This window comes from Aspergillus pseudonomiae (genome assembly GCF_009193645.1).
Source record: "Aspergillus pseudonomiae strain CBS 119388 unplaced genomic scaffold BDV37scaffold_26, whole genome shotgun sequence".
Taxonomy (NCBI): Eukaryota; Fungi; Ascomycota; class Eurotiomycetes; order Eurotiales; family Aspergillaceae; genus Aspergillus; species Aspergillus pseudonomiae.
The window spans coordinates 334,946-354,145 of record NW_022476018.1 but is presented as its reverse complement, the minus strand read 5'-3'; the positions used below and the strand labels follow the sequence as shown (position 1 = coordinate 354,145).

At 49.4% G+C, this 19,200-nt stretch overlaps 8 protein-coding genes across 8 annotated transcripts; 4 read left to right on the top strand and 4 right to left on the bottom strand.

Moving 5' to 3' along the window:
• Window positions 1-935: 935 nt before the first annotated feature.
• On the top strand, window positions 936-2,161 carry BDV37DRAFT_101908 (uncharacterized protein). Its single transcript, XM_032078198.1, has one exon. It carries the CDS (start codon window positions 1,054-1,056, stop codon window positions 1,984-1,986), a length of 933 nt encoding a protein of 310 aa, XP_031942403.1. The 5' UTR covers window positions 936-1,053; the 3' UTR covers window positions 1,987-2,161.
• On the bottom strand, window positions 2,162-3,614 carry BDV37DRAFT_101907 (porphobilinogen deaminase). Its single transcript, XM_032078197.1, has 2 exons — window positions 2,983-3,614; window positions 2,162-2,877 (listed from the first exon to the last, which is right to left on the bottom strand). Exons 1-2 carry the CDS (start codon window positions 3,513-3,515, stop codon window positions 2,337-2,339), a joined length of 1,074 nt encoding a protein of 357 aa, XP_031942402.1. The 5' UTR covers window positions 3,516-3,614; the 3' UTR covers window positions 2,162-2,336.
• Window positions 3,615-4,409: 795 nt separating this feature from the next.
• On the top strand, window positions 4,410-5,313 carry BDV37DRAFT_101905 (uncharacterized protein). The gene has a single exon (XM_032078196.1). It carries the CDS (start codon window positions 4,493-4,495, stop codon window positions 5,174-5,176), a length of 684 nt encoding a protein of 227 aa, XP_031942401.1. The 5' UTR covers window positions 4,410-4,492; the 3' UTR covers window positions 5,177-5,313.
• Window positions 5,314-5,484: 171 nt separating this feature from the next.
• On the bottom strand, window positions 5,485-7,001 carry BDV37DRAFT_271034 (RmlC-like cupin domain-containing protein; the record flags this gene model as incomplete). Its single annotated transcript, XM_032084657.1, has 6 exons — window positions 5,485-5,696; window positions 5,739-5,859; window positions 5,913-6,255; window positions 6,307-6,500; window positions 6,567-6,802; window positions 6,872-7,001. 6 exons carry the CDS (start codon window positions 6,999-7,001, stop codon window positions 5,485-5,487), a joined length of 1,236 nt encoding a protein of 411 aa, XP_031942400.1.
• Window positions 7,002-8,592: 1,591 nt separating this feature from the next.
• BDV37DRAFT_293463 (uncharacterized protein) lies at window positions 8,593-10,437 on the top strand (the record flags this gene model as incomplete). The annotated part of the gene is made up of 6 exons (XM_032089423.1): window positions 8,593-8,830; window positions 8,883-8,911; window positions 8,965-9,093; window positions 9,146-9,562; window positions 9,622-9,806; window positions 9,868-10,437. The coding sequence occupies 6 exons, from the start codon at window positions 8,593-8,595 to the stop codon at window positions 10,256-10,258; spliced, it is 1,389 nt and encodes a 462-aa protein (XP_031942399.1). The 3' UTR covers window positions 10,259-10,437.
• A 42-nt stretch (window positions 10,438-10,479) lies between these two features.
• Window positions 10,480-11,844, bottom strand: BDV37DRAFT_101886 (type 1 glutamine amidotransferase). The gene has a single exon (XM_032078194.1). It carries the CDS (start codon window positions 11,685-11,687, stop codon window positions 10,749-10,751), a length of 939 nt encoding a protein of 312 aa, XP_031942398.1. The 5' UTR covers window positions 11,688-11,844; the 3' UTR covers window positions 10,480-10,748.
• A 1,140-nt stretch (window positions 11,845-12,984) lies between these two features.
• BDV37DRAFT_282314 (uncharacterized protein) lies at window positions 12,985-14,147 on the top strand (the record flags this gene model as incomplete). The annotated part of the gene is made up of 2 exons (XM_032087015.1): window positions 12,985-13,598; window positions 13,652-14,147. 2 exons carry the CDS (start codon window positions 12,985-12,987, stop codon window positions 14,145-14,147), a joined length of 1,110 nt encoding a protein of 369 aa, XP_031942397.1.
• Window positions 14,148-14,311: 164 nt separating this feature from the next.
• On the bottom strand, window positions 14,312-19,072 carry BDV37DRAFT_282313 (putative ABC bile acid transporter; the record flags this gene model as incomplete). The annotated part of the gene is made up of 3 exons (XM_032087014.1): window positions 14,312-16,123; window positions 16,175-18,670; window positions 18,728-19,072. 3 exons carry the CDS (start codon window positions 19,070-19,072, stop codon window positions 14,312-14,314), a joined length of 4,653 nt encoding a protein of 1,550 aa, XP_031942396.1.
• Window positions 19,073-19,200: the final 128 nt, after the last annotated feature.

Below are 19,200 nucleotides of genomic sequence, written 5' to 3'. Positions count from 1 at the left end.
GCAAGATTTCTTCTCTACGGAATTTCTACAATAAACGTCGCTAACACGTTGGAACCTTGCAGCGCGATTCTTTTGTAAACACTAGGTGAATAATACTGCCAGCACGGTATCGAATGCCATTCCCCGGCATTCAATCGATCTGGTTTTCCAAAAGGTGACTGCGTCCTCTACGTTTTCCTGGCCTAAGAATGCAGATGAAACTTGCCTCATCTTCGAGGGGTCAGATGCCCACCAGCAGCAAACAGTCGACTCCCAACACTTTGGAACGGCAAAGGGGTTTCGGCTTGCGCTTGAAGGCCTTTCCCAGGCTGTTGCAGCAGCTCAGAGTGTTGTTAGGTTGATCGTACCACAAACTCGACGGTACATTGCGCGACGTATCGGGCGTCGACCTTTGAGCAGGCCGTTCGCATTGTACGTGAGAATCACGCCGAGTTCCCGCTCATTATCAAACCCTCCCTGGCGGTATTCCAACCCAAAGGCGTGTACAGAGTCGAGAATCTGGAAGATATCGAGGCTGGTATGCAAGCCACCGACACGGAGAGACAAGGTCTGGATTCCTGATTGAAAAGTACTGCGACGGGCCAGACGTGGATTAGCCTGTGGGTGTGAATACTACTATAGAGTACCTAGTTAATAGTTACTCCGATCCTGGACTAGTCGTACTTGGGACTTGGAAGGATGCGGGCGGGCATTGTCTTCTCAGTTCCGTAGGGGCCCAATGTGAACCCGAGCCTATGAGAATTGCAACACAGATGAATATTCTCTCACTAAAGTAGGAAGTGGGAAGCCTAGGTAGTAGATTTAACCCATCAGACATGTAATAACAGCTGACAACGCTATAGGACCATGATCACGTTACACATCTTACTTATAGCCTCATTGTTGACCCCCATTCCGATATTTTCCCATTGTACAATGAAGATAGGGCTAGATTTCAACAGCTGGTTGTTTTCATCACTGTGCAGTCATATTAACTACATATGCTGAAATCTACTCATTTCCATATAAGACTCGCGCCCACATTATCGTCGATGTAGAGTCCCGTATACAGCTATGGAGCTCACCGCTTCATCGCCGCTTAGCAACGGGTTGCAACCTCTGTCATGTCTGTGGTGTGCTCGACACAAACTGCGCTGTGACCGGTTGAATCCTTGTTCACGGTGTAGCAAGCTAGATGTAGCCTGTGAGTTTCCCACTCCAAAAACGGAGAGGCGCCGAAGAAGAAACACAACCAAGACGTCAACCAGATCCTCCCCGGGGGCATCCGCCGCAACCTCAACCTCTACATTAAACGATAATCTGCTTGCTCGGCTCGGACTCTACGAGGAAAGGCTTAGGAGCTTGGGTGTGGATGTGGAAGGCATGAATGGCTCCTCCGCTATGCATCAGCCCCAGCCACCGACTCCGATCTCCGTCTCTAGCGGCCAGTTAGATGTCCGCCATGTCCACAGCCAGCAATATCCCTACGCTGAGACGACAACCACGACTCCTCTGAACAAGGCAGCAGCAACAATCCAAATCGACCCTGCTAACGACAGCGGCGCAATAAGATGTGAGCATGGAGTCAATAATGCAAGTGTGTTAGCTTTGAACATACTACCCAGGACGACAGCGGCTAGTATCGACAGCCTTTACCCGCCACCGCAGCATTTCGCTAAGCTGTGGCCAATATACCTTCGCAATGTCCAACCTATCACCATGATTCTCCACCTGGCGTCGACCAGCACAATGCTGGCCGAAGCGGCTAGGGGCCCTGGTCACGCTTCTGAGAGCGCCACCGTTCTGCTCTTTGCTGTCCTTACTGCTGCTATCATGTCCATGACAGAGGAAGAATGCGTCCAAACATTCGCCATGGAGCAGTCGATCCTCCGCTCCAGGTATAGATCCGGCTGCGAGTTGGCTCTAGCACGCGTCGAGTTCCTCATCTCTTGCAATTTTGCCGTGCTCCAAGCTTACACGATGTATCTCGTATGTATATCTGCTTAGACCTGGGTTGAACACACCTGCTTGTTGCTTCCATCGTTCCTTTTTTTTTTTTTTTTTCCCTTCTTTTGGCTAAATCAAAAGCTCATCTTCTTATAGTCCGCGGTGAGCGCAGACCTAGACCCGCGAGAGCTATGGAACCTCACGGCTGCTAGTAGAAAGAGCTGGTTGAAATCGAAATTGAAAGATGGTCTCGCGAAGTAATTATATTGCACCTGAAAGTGAAACAGTTCTACGGTACATCTTTGTAAAGTCTGCAAGGAGCTAATTCTATGTCAGTCATGCTTTTGTAAGGACGGTATCTGAGGCTGGTTCTTTTCTTTGTTTATGCGTTCCAGGGTAAAAAGTTGAAACTAGAGTTGTTTTGGAATTAGGCTCCGGGCCCCCTTGCGAAGAAGCATGTTCGCGACTGAGACGCCAAGTTGCTCTGCTTCTTCGTCGCATTGAACAGTAGCCGCATCCTCAGCAACAATCTCCGATGTTCCTTCTATATGCAGCACCATGGCGTGCAAGCTAAGGTGGCCGCCGCTACCATCACGGCCTCGTTTTGTGCCCTCTATCAACCTGTTTTCTTCTTTCAGGGGCTCCATAGAAGACCGCACGCCGATTGGTGACGAGCATCCTCCCTGGAGACTTCGAAGCATCGCTCTCTCCGCCAACCCGCGCCACCTCGACGGCTTATGGTCGACATGGCGGACCAGCTCGAGTATATCCGGACGGTTCGTGCTAATCTCAACCCCGAGGGCGCCCTGACCTACTGCATAAGGGAATATACTAGTATCAAGTCGATGCGTGATTCGATGACCGAGTCCCAGACGTAACAGTCCTGCGGTCGCCAAGAGAATGCATGAAAACGGGGAAGAAGGTGCGTCAAGCTTAGCAAGGCGAGTATCTCTAATATATACAATGGCGCCGTATTAGGATCAAGCTTTTTGCGCGGACAGTGGTTGCGTTGCGTAGTAGCAAGAAACGGTGGAGAAAAAGATACGTGTCACTTACACGTTGCCGCGACATTCTACCACCTCCAAATGAGGCCAAATCCGCCGAACTAGAGCTTTCCTCCTGGAAGAGCTGGTTCCCACTATGGAACCGGGTGGTAATTGATCGATGGATGTGAACTTCAAATCGGGCCGCATACAAACAGCATCGGAACAGTCCTCACGCTCGGGGACCGCTCCCAGAAGACAATGCGGTGGTAGCGTTGTCGGCATGTCCTTTAAACTGTGGACCAGACAGTGGACCTTGCCGGCCACCAAGTCCAATTCCAGGTCATTTGTCCATAGGCTTTTACCAATATCTGAGCCACCTGTCAGCTTGGAAAGGACCGCAAAGGATGTCTGTTTATCGGCATCGCCAACGACACTGCCTGTGGCAATTTGAAAGTTGGCAGAGGGGTCGAGCGTGTGGCCCAGCTTAAATATGATCGAACGAGTTTGGACAAGGGCGAGCTCCGATTTACGGCAGCCAATAATAACAACCTCTTCTTCGGGCTTATGTTGCGGCGTAGAGCAGCTATTCACGTCAAGGCCCATGGCGGGTGAAGGGTATACGGCGGAGTTTACTGCGCTCTAGCGAGGTAGTTGTTTCATCGCAAGAATGGAAATTTTGAACCCCTGCCAGGTGCCGTAGCCGTCTCATCAGGTCAGCAGACTCACCCAGTCAATCACGTCAATTTGATATTCCTTATCACCAACTCCGAGTATCCGTTGATACAGTAGCGGGCCGTCGCCATGCCGCCCGTCACCGCCTGCTGTGACAGAGCATGCCACTTCCATATCGGGAAACATCGCTTCCTCCTTGGGGATAGCGCCGTTCCATGCCGTCCCACGCTGTCCCACGCCGCTTTTAAGATACGTCATCTGCTTCCAATCAGGTTACATATGTCTCTGGGAGTCAATCTGGAAAGCGGTGAAACTCGGCACTCTTCGGTGCAACGACAGTTTATCTCCGTCCACATCCCGGCCCCTCCCGGCTCAACAACATTTTCCCACAGGTGACACTGCAGGTGCCAGAGACCTGAGCGATGTTCAAATTTCTCAGGTCCTCATTCAAACGTCTTTGAATATGATCATGTTTTTATATTGTAAGTTCAAGCTCTTGGTGTAAGATCAGGTACAGGGCTTGGTAGAGAACTCCTCTGTTCTACACACTGTCTAAGTATATATTTAAAACCTTTCCATTTACATCATGCTTTGATCAATCAATGATCTGCACTAAATATATTATCATGGTAGGTAATTGCCATCTCGGATCCAACTTCAGCATATTTCGGCCTCGTAGAGCGTTGCCTTGGGTAGATTCAACCTAAACGCCTAGTAGATCAACCCCCTCAAGCTAGGCCACAGAGGTGACGCGGACACGGAGACTTACTCTATAAATCAATCTGCCGAACCCAGAAGCTCCCATACAATCCCAATACGAACTTCGTTTCCACCGAGCATCTTGTTCAATTGCACATTCTGACCCCACTATCCCCACCGAAGCAACCATAAATAACCTCATAACAAACATGACCTCAACAAAAACCCCAAGCCCAATCACGGAGCTAGCTCTTTTTCACCTAAAACCATCAACGGACCGAGAAGCCATTAGAAGGGAGCTATCATCAGCCGCAAAGGCCCAGGCCTCCTACTCCAAGTACCCTACTTATCTGTTCACCCAGGTCGAAGACCCATCGTACATCTACCTTCTTGGAGGCTGGAGTTCAGTCTCGGCTCACATGGACGATTGGATACCCAGCTCTACAAACCAGTCCTTACTTGCTTCTCTCAAGGAGAAGTTAGATCTTGTGTACATGATTCATATTGACATTGACCCTATTGAGCTGGGTGTGTTTGGATTGTCTACCGGGAGGTCAGGAGAGGTACCGATAGTTGATGCCCCTGTGATCGCTATCGGGCGTTATTTCCTGCGGACTGGTGAGAAGGAAGCGTTCCTGAACAGGTTCGAAGAGACTAAGATGCACTTGGAGGCGTATATTGCTCCGAGGGCATTGAAAGGTGGAGTTCGGGTGGAACCCAAGGATAGGAAGGATGATGGTATGGAAAAGGAGGAGTTTGTGCTCTTCAGTGGTTGGGGAGAGGTGAAAGACCATTTTGCATTCGCAGAGTCGGATGGGTTCAAGGAATTTACTCAGATAAAGGACTTCTTGGAGGGGGCGGACATTAAGCATGTCTCTATTTGGGAGGACTGACGATATGGTCCTGGTATTAATGAATGTTATTACGGGGGCCAGTCTCGTGATGGTTTGATCAGTCAACGGGGTCGTTGCATAAGGTAGGGACGACTGAAAGTCGACCATATAATGGTGAAAGTTACGCCTGCGCTCTCTGTGTTTGAAAAATTATTAAACAACTATATTGCAGATATTAATCTATACAATGACTCGAGACAGAGTCATGTAGATTAGGATATATCCAGAAGTGAATAGGAAAGCGTTCACGACACCGCCTCGCCAACTTCCACCCAGTTCACAGGTGGCCAAACGGAGCAAGGTTCAGACTATTTGCCTTGTACCAAAACCTGCTTCTCCTTCTTGATCTGCTTAACGACTTCAATATCGACCTTCAAGGTAGTAGCCACGATATCGGCAGGAATGAGGGCAAGCCATTGCGCCAACGAGATATCAGCCACACGGTCACTCTTGTAAATCTCGATCCACACCAGCTTCTCAGTCTCGGAAGTATTCTCAATGTAATGCCCTGTTATCAAAACTTAGTTTCATATAGTACGTAGAATGGGTACTGATTACTCACCACTATTATCAGGGAAAACGGCGGTGTCACCGGCGGTAAAATCGAAAGTGCGAGCCTTCGAGTCACCCAAGAACACAGTAGCACGAGCATTACCCTTGTGGAAATACAGCCATTCCTCCGCCTATACATACATTTAGTAACCGAACTAGACTTCTGATCGAGGGGACAACTCACATTCGGATGCCAGTGCAACTCCCGCAATCCCTTGGGTTCAAGCTCCACCAATGCTGCAGCAATAGTCGTACTCACGGGGAAGTTCTTCGAGTCAATTTTCCTAAAGGTACCACCACTGCCGGGCACCGGCTCAGAGGGATGCTTATATGTGTGATACACATAGGAACTGTTACCAGTCAATGTGCCTTTGGGGGTCTCGTTCGCCTCTTCGCTAACCGTGCCGTTGAGAATGTAAGGGAATTTCTCGGGCACTTTATCGAAGACTGAGGGGTTGACGCCGAAGTTCTTCGCGAGGATATCGCGCGGTGTGTGGGTTATCCAGTCATCTACCATGAAAGTTGTCCTTAAATCTTTGTCAGTATGAGGTCTTCTGGCGGAGTGAAATAATACTCACCCGACTTTCTCAAAGTCGCCATCGTCAAAGACTAGAAGGTATTCGTTCTCATCATCCAGGCCTTGCACATTGTGCGCAACACCTTTAGGGAAATACCAGATGTCGCCTTCTTCAAGCTTTTCGGTCGTGAACTGGCCATTCTCGTCTACGCCAGAGAGCAGAAGAGAGCCAGAGTATAGGAAGCCCCATTCTGCCTGGAGAAATATATTGTTAGACAAGTCTGTTCTTCGTAAATGAAGAAGGCAAAGAATGCCACTCACAACACGATGCCAATGAAGCTCCCGAATAGCACCTTTCTTCAGATGCTGTTGCGCACCAGAGATATCATGGCTCTGCGGCAGATCCTGGATGACTTGCTCGCGTACCCAGCCACCCGGGAAGAGCCTCGTTTTGGAGTCTGAAAAGCTCCATTTGAGGTTAGGGACGAAGCCGTTGTCGGTAGTAGGTTGGCCAAGGTTATCGGGGTTTTGGAGGTCCAGTGCCTTGTTTGTGCCGCCTGTAATTCAGTGTGTGAGGATTGCTCATGAAGGGCAGCTTTAATGAACTTGGGGACTCCTAGTCTTACCTAAGAGAGGCGCTCCTTTGCCGTTGTCACTGATGGGTTGGCCGTCCTTAAAGCCGGAACGCTTGTCATGGACGACTGCCCCGAGAACGGTCGGCAGAATGCTGATGAATGCGAGGCTCGCGGCCTTCATGGTGGAGGAGATCCTTGGATGCGAAATTTGTAACCACAAATAAATTCGCCAAAGGGGAGATTGGTGAGTAACGATGGGTCCTACATGACGATACATTTACCAGCTAAATACTTTTGTATCCCCTGGCCCATCTCGAGAATTCATAATCACGACATATTCTCTCCATTGACGAATTTGATATGTAAACCCCGGTGGTGGTATCCAGCCATCCCACATTCGCTGGAACAACAGAGTTCAATAAACATTCGCAATGATTTGCTTTAAATGAGGCCATTCACGGTCTAAGCACTATCTTACTACAAGCGTAGTGGACAAATCCCTAGCGGCGCAGATCAGCATTCCCGATGTATAACGACATGCTTGGCATTGTGATGAAATCCAGGGTCCCCCGCTGTACGCTGGGGACTTTGCAAAAGCTCCAACCTGGCACCAGGAACTCTCCGCTTGGCTACTGAAACTTAATTTAACGTCTAGTGCAGGTTTGGTACATACCTTTGGCTCGTAAATCCCTTTCTTGCCCTATTGATATCGGCAGTCAAATAACCCTATATGGAATGGGGCCTCTTCTCATGGTCTTGGCATGCATAGGAAGAATTTGGCCTGCCCACTTCTCAATCACAGAATGATCGCAGATCTGGGAGAACTTGTTAGACAATAATAACCTATCCTGTGTCTCTTGGTATTCAAGCTTTTGGATGAGATTTGGTTCGTCTAAGTAGGTTTCTGTAACTGAGAAACCCAGAGAGGTGCCAGAACCAGACAATGACAAGACAAAAACACAACAAGCTCTCCCAGGCCCTTTTAACTTTAATAGACCCCTGTTGGTTCGGCAATTGATAGATTAGTAAGTGGCGTGATATTGGAAATGATATGACAGTTCCTGGACTAAGGTTCAAGGAGATCGTCGCTTTGCAGACATAAAGGCCTGAATCAGTTCGCCTTTACAGGTCGACACGATCAAATGCTCATATTCACACTCGTATTCGCAATCAGCATGGCCTGAATTCCTGACTGAATCTTCGTCCATTGGGTGCATCTTTTAGATGAGTTGGCTGACGAACTGGTCGCCCCTGCATAGCCCGACCTGGGCTCCTGAGTAGACCATGTACCCTGCATCCACTTGCATACTGACCTATCTGTACCTGATCACGACATCAAGTAGCATGTGAGGCGTGATTTATAAGTGCTGTTTATGCTCAAGCATACCTTCATTGGTGCGCGATAATTACTGTCCTCGTTATTGTAGATGCCAAGATTCAAACACTGATGGCCGGACTCAACAGGCCGCGGAGCATGTCCTTCCTGCTTAGCTTTCTTTGCAGTATTCCAAATACTCTCGAGGATTATAATTTCCCACCAAAACTTGCGTGCTCCTGTGTGAAGATGTCGTATGTGGGAGATCCAATTGACCATGAGTCAACGCGGGATAGCATCTTCAGTGTGATAGTAGGAAAAGAGGGAAAGGGAGACGAATATATAAAGAAGTATCTTGCTCAAATCTTCTCATGAACTAAATCAGCTTTCCTTCCATCCCCACCCTAGTCTTTCATTGAACATTCGATATAAGCTCCTACTGAAGATCTTTATCGAGATGAAGTCATCTCTCATCTACGCGGTCTCTTTGGCCTCACTCGGAAAATGTCTTTCCTTGCCTCCCCTGATTCCACTTATTCCAGGAGTGACTGAGCCTCTCACTGAGAATGCCCCTCCTTTGCCCATCCTGCAAGTACCAACCCCTCCTCTGGAGAGCCCACCGTTCACCCCGAGTGATATCAAGCCAAAGAAAATTGGCTACTTTTGGACTGGCTCCGGAGACAAGTTCCATAAGGGTATGTATATACCGACAGTTGGGCTCTGTACAGTATCTGATGCAACTCCTAGACTTCCTTGCTACGTACAGTCTTGACGATGTAAGCATTCTCTTTAATGTCATAGAATTTGGACACAGCTAACATAGGCACAGGACACTTTCGGCACTCTTCTCTGGGTAACGGATGTCCCGTCCAGCGGCAATGACCCACATCACCTTGGACCATCTCTTGACGGCAAGACCCTGGTTGGTGGTGGTCTCTTGTCGCTGTTGAAAACCCAGGTAAGCTCGCACAGTACATCCTCCCATCATGCCCGTCCTCACAATGCATCAGGATACGGCTTTCTACTTCGACACCACCAACCCCTACCGACCCACGTTCAAGAAAAGCAACCGTGCCCTCCTCTCATCCATTGCAGATGAGATCCGCGCAAAACCAGAAGGTGGATTCTACATTACCTACATGGGCTCTGCGGTTGGCACAGCGCCAGGACGTCTGGTTGAGACCGACGCGGACTTCAACATCATCCATGAATGGCCCGAAGACGTGGAGGGAACGCTCAACATTCTCGGAGAGCAATTCTCTCCCCATGGCCTGAGCATCGACTGGGAGAGAAAATTCATTCTCACTTCGGACTTTGTTGAGCCCATCAGTATCTTGAAACCTAGCACGGGAATCCGCCGTGCGAATACCCTTAGACTGTGGGATTTGGACACTAAGAAGATTCTCAACACCATTACCATCCCCGATGTGCGTCCTTTCCACACAAACCTCATCCTTTGCTTTCCTGGTCGCTAATTAAGATGCAGGGCGGCGGTATTCAAGATGTCAAGTTCATCCCAGGGAACCCCGACGGCGCTGCTCTCGCCACCGCAGTCCACCTCGGCCAAGTCTGGATCATCTACCCCGGACAGAAAGATGCCCATGGCAAGCCCGGTAGAGCAGAACTTCTCTATGACCTAGGCCCCAAGGCTCGCGATACAACCGCAATCTAGTACGTCCTCCTTTGAACACAATACAAACTTTTGCAAACCCACTAACCATATTTCCAACAGCACGGATATCACCCAAGACGGCCGCTTCATCTACCTCACGCTCACCACAGCAAACCACATCGCCGCCCTGGACATCAGCGATCTAAGCCACGTCAAGCGTCTCGATGACCCTGATGAGGATCAGCCAACTGTTGGCCCGCACTATGTCAAGGTGACGCCTGACCAGAAGCATCTCGTCGTGACAGATTACTTCGTGCAGACAGGTGAGATAGGGTTGATCAACACCCCAGCTGATTTCAAGGCGCTGTACATCGACTTGAACGAGGATGGTAGCTTGAGCTTCAACCGGTCGATTGATTTCAATAAGGAGTTTCCGGCGAGGGGTGGTGCAAAGCCGCATTCTAGTGTTGTGTTTGACTTGACGGATCCGGAAAATCCTCTCTACTACTAAGGTTGTTGCCTGGGATTCAACGGGTTGGAGAATGGTAGGTGCTAGGGGTTGAAGGAGGGGGGTTGGTGGATGACGTTTCTGTAGTATGTTTTCATTTCGTTCCTTTTACACATATTCCTCTATTATATTGTAATTCAGGACATACGTTAATTTGGAAATGGTCTATCGTAATTGCTCAATAAATAGTTATAATGCTAAACGCCAAGATGATTTTGTAAGGGGGTAGATGCAAGGGTATGACAACAAAAACAAAACACGAAAAGAAAAAAAGGAAGCGAGAAAAGAAAGGGAAAAACTGAAAGAAAAGGCAAGGAAAGGAAAGAAAGCAACAAGCTCCCGCTTCCGATGAACTAGTTCAAGAATGCCGCGACGAAACACATGAGAGTTTAATGAACCATTTCAACTCTGAAATATGAAGCAAAGTAGGAGGTACACGCTGAATAGAAGATAGATTGGTCAGTCTTAAACAAAACCTGTACATACATTTGCCCTATTCTCCAACCTGAAGCTTCTCCATACCCGCCAAAAAACACACAACAGCGGTAGCAAAGGACCTCGCATCGTCTTGTCGCTCCGCCACGTGTGGACCAACTTGCTCCAGGAACAATGCAAGCTTCGAATCCTTCCATCCGAAGGTCGGTGCGAACTCCAAGCACATGTTCTGCATGCCGAACGCGTCCAACTCATAATGGCCTTGGACGGACAGAACCCTTCCAGGGTAATACAGTCCTTGGATAGGACAGATAGGTGTGCTTCCGACATTAATCCACGGCGCAGGCAGAGAAGCCTTCTCATCAAGCGTGCTAGCAAGCCCCTTCTTAAACGCCATTACACGATCGCCATGGAACATTTGGATTCTCAGCTGTTCCTGTGGCAGGTGGCCCAAGGCCAGTGGGAAAGCCTGGACGAAGTCTTTCTCCAACTGAACGGTGTATATACCCACTTCTCTCCCGAGGGGGCATTTCTCAACATAGACATCTCTCTCAGTATCTGCCGGGTTTCTCATCAGAGCGTGTCCGATGAGCTGATGTCCAAAGCAGGTACCCAAGATTCGGACCTCTGGGTATTGTTCAAAGACTGTCTTGAGAAAGGTCTGCAGGCGTTGCATCCAGGGAGACATGTCCATTTCGTATACACCGGGTGCGCCGCCAGTGATCAAGACGGCATCGATTTGAGAGGTATCGGGGTATACAAGGTGGTCAGGATGGCCTCTTAGCTTGCGCAGGTCAGGGTAGTGTCCTCCGCGAATGTCATAAGGAGTCACTGATATGTCGATGGGGCCATCGTGGGCTAGGGAGGTCTCGTTCAGACGTGAGGCAGTCTCTTGGAGGATGTTACGAAAGTGAGCGCTGCATAGGCCGTGAGATTCATAAAGTTTGCGAGGGGGGATATCAACGTCAAGGACGGCAATGTGGATGCTGCGGGCCATTTTTGCTCTAGGGTTATGCTCAGAACTGATACAAGGTTGAATGTCAGGAGTTACCTGGGGAATTGGGAGAGAAGACTCCTGTTATATACACTCGCACCGACTCCACCTTTTGGTTGGGGCGGTTATTGAGAATTGCGCTAAGGGTAACAGATTTTGGCCCGAAATTGCGATGTAAATTGGATTCATATTAGCAAACTCCAAATGACTCCAAACGGAGGTCCAAAACTATAGAAATTCATGTCCAAATAAGCTTAACCTTGCTTACCGATATGCCAATCAGGTTAGATGTTGACCCCGTGGGGTCTCGATCCTTACCTAACAGTTGAGTCTTATTGGCAGGTCTTTGAATTCATTACCAAATTATTATTATTCATACTGAATTTTGTTGCTAATGGAATGATTTCTCCCTTGCCGATATATTCCGGTCTGAGGAAAAATGGGGGTAATGAATATTCATTAGTGGTTGGTGTCCGTTAAAGTGGAGTCCAAAGAACACCTTTATTTCAGTTAGAGTTACGAAATAGCTTAGCTTGAGCCGTATTCGGCTCCGTCTTCTCCTGTACTTCATGGGCAGCCGGACTTGAGTGAGAAGCCAACACCCCTCAGTGGCGTGCTTTTGGACTTATTGCCCTCATTTCCAATGGCCGTGGACTCCACAGGACGGAGCATCTGACCCCCGGTGTTACTGTCTGAGAATTATTAATCGCTTGTGCATCAGGTCCTACGCCGTCTTGTCCTCTGTACCAACGCACTCGTCGAGCCAGAAGTTGGATTTTGACCAGGTTAGCAACGAAAGACGTACCCTAACAGTCCAATATCAGGAATGGCAGTACTATACCTAAACAACGGAGCCCGTCACTTACGCGATGATGGGGACGAATTACTAGTAGGTCTCGGAAAACACTCTGTGTCAGCATTTCTCAGTGCATCGTACTCAGTTTGTTTCTTTTTCCCTGCGCACCCTCCTCGCCTAACCCTCTTTTAGCTTTTTCTTCGTCATACCAAATGACTTTTTTCAAAGGGGGAGGTTGTTTCAAAACACATAAAAACTGAACCGGTTTCAGGGTGTGTGTCCAAATAGGGCTTACTAAACCCCAGACAGCCAAGACTTCCACCAGAATTGAGTTCTATTGTTCCAAACAAGGTTAGTCTGGGGTAACGTGGCTGGCGATCATCAACAGATACAGGCTGGGACGTGCATCGCTTCAACCTCAGCCTCGTCTTCAGAGGGGTAAGAAGTAAATCCACCTTCATGCCTACTTTCCCAAGAAGCAGTCAGGCATAGATACAACGAGAGATGGCGGCAGCCCAATTCTTCCATAGACTTTTCAACCGTAAAAACCGAGACCCAGAGTCACCAAGGCCTTCGTCGTTATCAATACCAGATCGCGCTCCAACTCCAGCTCCGGCATCAGCCTCAATCAACAGCATCCCTAACTGGTCTCGAGCAGTCCTAGAATCGGTCGGCGTCGACAACGCTACTTGTCGTGTTAATGGGTGTCCTACTGATTCCAAACACCTCCCAACTCTCCCACCAGACTACTGCTCCGTGTTGTCTATATTAAGTGACAACAGACACCATAATAGCTCATCACCCGTAGAAATTCACCTGCAGAGTCAAAGTTCATTCTTTTCACGTCTTCCACCCGAGGTTCGCAATCTAATATATCTCTTCGCCTTTGGGAACCGCCGAATTCATCTCGATTTTGACTTCAACCCCCAACAAGGACAATGGAAATGGTGGCATCGAGTGTGTGACGATGCAGAAAACTGCCTCGACAAAACGTTCCAGTGTCCTGAGTACGCTGGCGCCGAAGAGGCAATGCTAAAACTTGCCTCACGCTCCTGGGTAAAGGAGGGCTTCGAGTATAAACTAGACGCGGTGAATTGGCTAAAATGTTGTCGGAGAGCGTGAGTATCTTAATGCCGAGTCTAACCATGCATAATCGCTCATTGATCTACAGATACCTGGAAACCCTCCCAGTACTTTACACCTCTAATACATTTGTTTTCACCCATGGTATCGATCAGCTCTTCCGCCTGTCGTGCGTCATGCCGCGGGACCATTTGGCACTCATCGTATCGCTGTCTGTTGAGATCGATATCTACCGCATCATCAAGCGGCCTCCTCATATAGATCCCTGGTTCAAGTCTTTTTATGGCAAAGTCTTCAGGATTCTGCTCTGTGAGCTTAAAAACGCGAAAGATCTTCGATTCTCAATAGCTGGATTGTGCCATCATTCTGGGAACCCGATGCAGTGGGTAGGCCACGAAGAATGTGATTGGATTGCACCATGGGAGGAACTGGCATCCAGTCGTAGTTGGAAAAGACTAGATATCGCTGTACCGAGAGGTTGGGTTCCGGAGTTTGAGGGAGTGGTACAGCGGAACAGCGCGGTGGAGGAGCAGAGGAGATACAGACTTGTGGCTGGAAGTCACGATTGCCCTCGAGGGTGGTAGGAAAATTACGAGGTGAAAGACAGTCATGTTGTGGTAAGATGATTTCTTGGCTATGGGATATTATACGAGTATCTGAAGTAAATAAAACAGGCTATACAATTTGTCATGAATATTAAATCAAGAGGCCGCGCCATATGCTCAAGTCATTAGTAGTTTGGTATTGTTCAATTTGCTTTCCCGAGAATCATCTGTTCCAGGACGGCCCTTTCGCCGCTGTTCTGGACTAGATTCCTGAACACGCCGCCTTCAATCTCAAGTAGCTCCCGTGGTGGCCCGAACTCTACTGCCTTGCCTGCGTCCATGACGAGGATTCGATCGAAGTCTGCGATTGTGCTGAGTCGATGCGCGATCACGAGTAGGGAGGACTCATTACGCCCGAATTCGGATCGGATTGACCGTTGGATAAGCGCATCAGTCTCCATGTCCACGGCGGATGTAGCTTCGTCGAGAATCATGATCTTAGGCTGTGCGACGATGGCACGGGCGAGACAGAGAAGCTGGCGCTGGCCCTGAGAAAGATTGAGTCCACCCTCCGATATGGGCGAGGCTAAAGATGTGAAAAAGCTAGAAGGCTTGGAAGGTCCACCAGTAGGTGACATAGGATTTGATGCTGCTGTGTCACTACCGCTGGACGAGCCATGATATGATTGAGAGGCGAGTGTAATGGAATCCTCGAATGACAGGAGGTGCACGCGTTCCAGCGCGTTGTACAGCTCTGCATCCGTATACTCGTGGAACGGGTCTAGATTGGATCTCACCGTTCCTGAGAATAGAACCGGATCCTGAGGAATGATGGCCAAGCGGCTGCGGAGTGCCTGGAGGGTCATCCTAGATATATCTAGACCATCAATTATGATACGACCTTCTCTGGCTTCCAGGAAGCGGAACAGGGCGAGAGTTAGTGAGGACTTCCCGGCTCCCGTGCGGCCGACGACACCGACTCGCTGGTTGGGCTGCATGTTGAAACTGAGTCCACTCAGGACAGGAGGGAGGTCGGGCGCATAGCTGACTACCAAGTCCTCGACTTCCACGCGCCCCCGCAATGGCCATGCAGCTGGTGGCTCGTATCCTCCTTGGTCTTCTGTTTCGATGGTCGAGTATTCTAGTACGCGCTCGGTAGCGTTCATGTCCATCTCCATCTCGGCGTAGAAGCGAAGGCCCATGGACACAGCGTAATTATATTGTAGGGCGAAAGTGATTGCAAAACCTGCTAGTGCAGCTGGTATAGTGGGAACATATACAACCAGAGCAGCTGCTCCTGTCGAGAAAACAGCACCAACAATGCTCATCCGAAAGGACAACCATCTGTTGAAAAGCCATGAGTTCCATACCGTTTGGGCGTGGCGGTCGAGTTTTGAATACATATTCCGAATGTATACGTCTGCCTTGTTAAACGCCCGAACTGTTGTGAGGCCTGTCAGACTTGAATCGAATAGCTCCATGACGGGACTCTTTGAGTTGCTTTCCAAGCGCTTCAGTTCTCTCGCCCCAGCAAGATATGAGTTCGATAGGTAAAGGCAGAAAAGTAACAACAAACAAGCAAATACAAGCAATATTGGCGAAACGAGAAGGCCAGCAACCATAATACCAGCAAGCTCTAGTGCCTTGTACACGAAATGTCCGAGATCAAAAGCAAGACGCCAGTCCACCGTGTAGATGTCAGACGTGAACCGGTTCAAGATCCGACCGAGAGGCACCGTATCGAGCCAACGCATGGGTGCCCGGAGGACGACTGCGAGTAAATCTTGGAAAAGTTGACGTGACGATTGAAGGGATGCATAAGTGAGTGCAAATTGTCGCAGAGCACCGATAACGCATGCAGCGGCGGATAAGGCTATGTAGACGCCGAGATAAAACTTGAGGTCATCGTCGACTCGAACGGCCTTAAATCGGTCTACTGTCTCTTCCCATATTGTCGTTGTCTCCGGCGTATGGGACATCGGTTTCGCACTTGTCCAGAGACTAACCCACCAGGACTACAAAATTAGAAAACATATCCAAAGGACAACCAGAGATCTTTTACTTACTCGACCGACTAAGAGAGCCATAAAGCTGGCAAACATCAGCATTGTGAATGTCCATGCCAGCCAGCTATTCCCCTTCGTCATATAAGTTGTGTACACCTTCATGGGTATAGACCCCGTTGCGCGATCTTCATCCTGCGTGAATTGCCTTGGGGTATGACTTTCAGTTGGAGGTGGAGGGCCAACAGACGAGCGTTTCCTGAAGGAAGCATCCCGTGCAGTTTCCTTGTCCTGTAGATCTCTCATCTCGGCACTTAACCCCTGAAGGAAATCAGTTAAGCCATGTGCAGCACGCACTTGTTCCACTGTCCCAGCGTGCGTCATGTAGCCATTTTCGAGAAGAACACAATAGTCGGTCCGAGGAAGACATAATCCGACATGATGTGTAACAAGAATCCTGGTGCGATCCTGCGCTAGGTCCCCTGTGAGCCCATGCTCATACACATGACGCCCAGTTTCGGCATCCAGGGCACTGAAGATATCATCCATCACAAGAATGCCGGCGCGGGAATACAAAGCCCGAGCAAAGGAAACGCGCCATCGCTGTCCGCCACTCAGGTTTATGCCATTCGCACCAATATCAGTCATGTCTGCGTCGGGTAGGATCGTGAGGTCCTTCTCCAGCCCCGATGCCTTCAGCACCTTCCGGTATCTCCGCCAGTTGTACGGTAGACCGAACAGAATATTTTCCCGAATAGTCGCATTTTCCATCCACGGGTTCTGTGCGACATAGGCTAGGGCCGTATCTATAATCCAGTTGTCACGGGTAGCTCGATCGTCTTGTCGTTCTTCGAGCGAAGGCGCGTGCGGAACTCCTATCGAGCCCTGTATAATATCGCATTCACCCAAGATAGCGGCAAGAAGTAGACTTTTTCCAGACCCAGTCCTTCCCGCTATCACACTCAATCCTTTCGGTGGGAATTTCAGATTCAAGTTGCGGAGAACAAAACTATCGTCCATCTCGGGAAGCTTGGGAGTCTCTTCCTCTTGACCGGGCCATGCAATTGTGGCACTTTCGAACGAGATCTCATCGACATTGCTCGTATGGGGCATCTTTTCGGCGGACGCAAGATACTCCTCGATGCGGTCAGAGCTGACTTTGGCTTCCATACCTTTGGAGATAAGGTCCGGCAGGCCAGCCATAGCGGACTCCAAGTTTCCAAAAACCGAGAGAGCAGTAAATGCGACCGAAGCAGGAAGGTCACCGTACGACAAAGCGTACACGGTCAAAGAGACTGCAGAAAGCATCAGTGGTCCCAATGTCCAAACCGCCACCAGAGCGGTAGTATAGAGGGAAGTCTTCCACAGCAGAGCAAGTTCAAGTCGACGGTTTTCGTTTATCCGATCTTGCCACTGTTGCTCGAGAGCAGCAAACTTGATCTGTCGGATGCCTTGAAGTACTTCAGTCACGGTAGAAGTGCGCTTGTCATTAGCCTTCATGAACTCCTGCTGCGCAGCAGAGTACCGCTTCGTGACGAATGTATTCAAAGGAGTTATCACTAGCGACACAGATAATCCAGCGAGAAGACTTTTCCATCCCAGTAAATGGGCCAAGAATCCAGCAGCTAGGATAAGTCGCATGATGCATGAGGGAATAAGATAGTTGAAGGTTGCAAAATCGGCTACTCGCTTCGAATCTACTGCTGCGAGGTTCATGATTGTCTGGCGACCTTTTTCCTCTCGTGTCTCTTCATCATCGGGTGCACTGTCGTCCTTCGTCGATTTCATCCCCTTGGCGTCCTTGCAGCGCATCGATTTGGCGAATATGATGGACGAAAGCCCCTCGTAGATCGGAACCCAAAGCTGCGAGGATATTATCCACCACAACCACGACTCAATACTGTATGACACGACGATCACCACTCCCAAAGCTGCCACCCATAGCCACGCATGGAGGTTATTCCCGAGCGCTACCGAACGCTCCTCTAATGACTTCAATATTCCATACATCGCTATCTGCGGTCCGAAGCCCAGCACACAAGTAACCAAGCTAAGGACAGCCTGCCAGATCAACGGTCGCATGTTCCCAATAACGAGTGCCTTCCACAGCTTGCGGGACTGGCGGGTCTGCTCCAGGCGAGTGTATAGATTCTCCGCACGAACGGTAAACGGCAATTTCGGTAGGTTGTCGATCTCGAGGCTCTTGTTCTCTGCGGCATACTTCATCAGGCCATTGACCCAGCTGAAGGTAAATCGGCTGTATACACTATACGTGAGCTCTTGATCAACAATTTGTCCATCATGGTACACATTCGGCCGTCGGGGAATTAGGATCGAGCAAAGGCCACGTAGAAGTGCTGTAACCACCTGGCTGATAAGAAGGCCTGTTTGCGCATGTCCCGGGTTGACGTCGTATCCGGCCGACCAAAAGAGGCTGAGTTGGATGCAGGGGACTGCGACCGTGAGTGTGCTCGTCCAGAACGAGTAGATGCTAAGCCGATACCGCTCTACTGTGGAGGTCTCTGTAAAAAAGGCAACAGATTGCAAGCACAGCAAGGCCTTCATCCATTAATACCATGATATCATGCCAGCATCAAATGTAGCAGCGGCACTTACCCAACCTCCCAAGAGTAGCCAAAACGGGATAATGAAGTAGCTCTGACCAGTCTCGAGACAAACAATCGCGAGCGCGAGCGACAATTCTACTCCGACCACCGATAATATCGCAATCGTTACTCTCTGCCAGGAATCAGCGAAGCTAAGCAAGGACGACTCCGTAGCTTCTCCATCCTCGTCTTGATACCCCGGCTTGGCGATTAGCAACGTCTCCAGGCGTATCGGCTGGGATCTTTTCGACAGCCGGTGAACAACATTTAGTGTTGCTGGTGCTGTATTCAAGGCTATCAATAATAGCCCGAGAACACCTGTTGTAGCTGACCAAATCTCCGGATTGCCTGTCATTCCTTCTCGACCGTGGAAATCATCCGGATAGTTGTTGAGGAAGAAAGGGAACAGGTACGAAGGGACAAATTCACATTTCCGACGTAGTTCACGGGACTCCTATTATCCAACAGACGCGGTATCAAGGC

Coding starts and splice junctions, on each gene's coding strand:
- BDV37DRAFT_101908 (XM_032078198.1), top strand. CDS start 1,054: ATGGAGCTCACCGCTTCATCGCCGCTTAGCAACGGGTTGCAACCTCTG.
- BDV37DRAFT_101907 (XM_032078197.1), bottom strand. CDS start 3,515: ATGGGCCTTGACGTGAATAGCTGCTCTACGCCGCAACATAAGCCCGAA. Junction 2,878..2,982: donor GTAGAATGTCGCGGCAACGT/GTAAGTGACACG, acceptor TGTATATATTAG/AGATACTCGCCTTGCTAAGC.
- BDV37DRAFT_101905 (XM_032078196.1), top strand. CDS start 4,493: ATGACCTCAACAAAAACCCCAAGCCCAATCACGGAGCTAGCTCTTTTT.
- BDV37DRAFT_101886 (XM_032078194.1), bottom strand. CDS start 11,687: ATGGCCCGCAGCATCCACATTGCCGTCCTTGACGTTGATATCCCCCCT.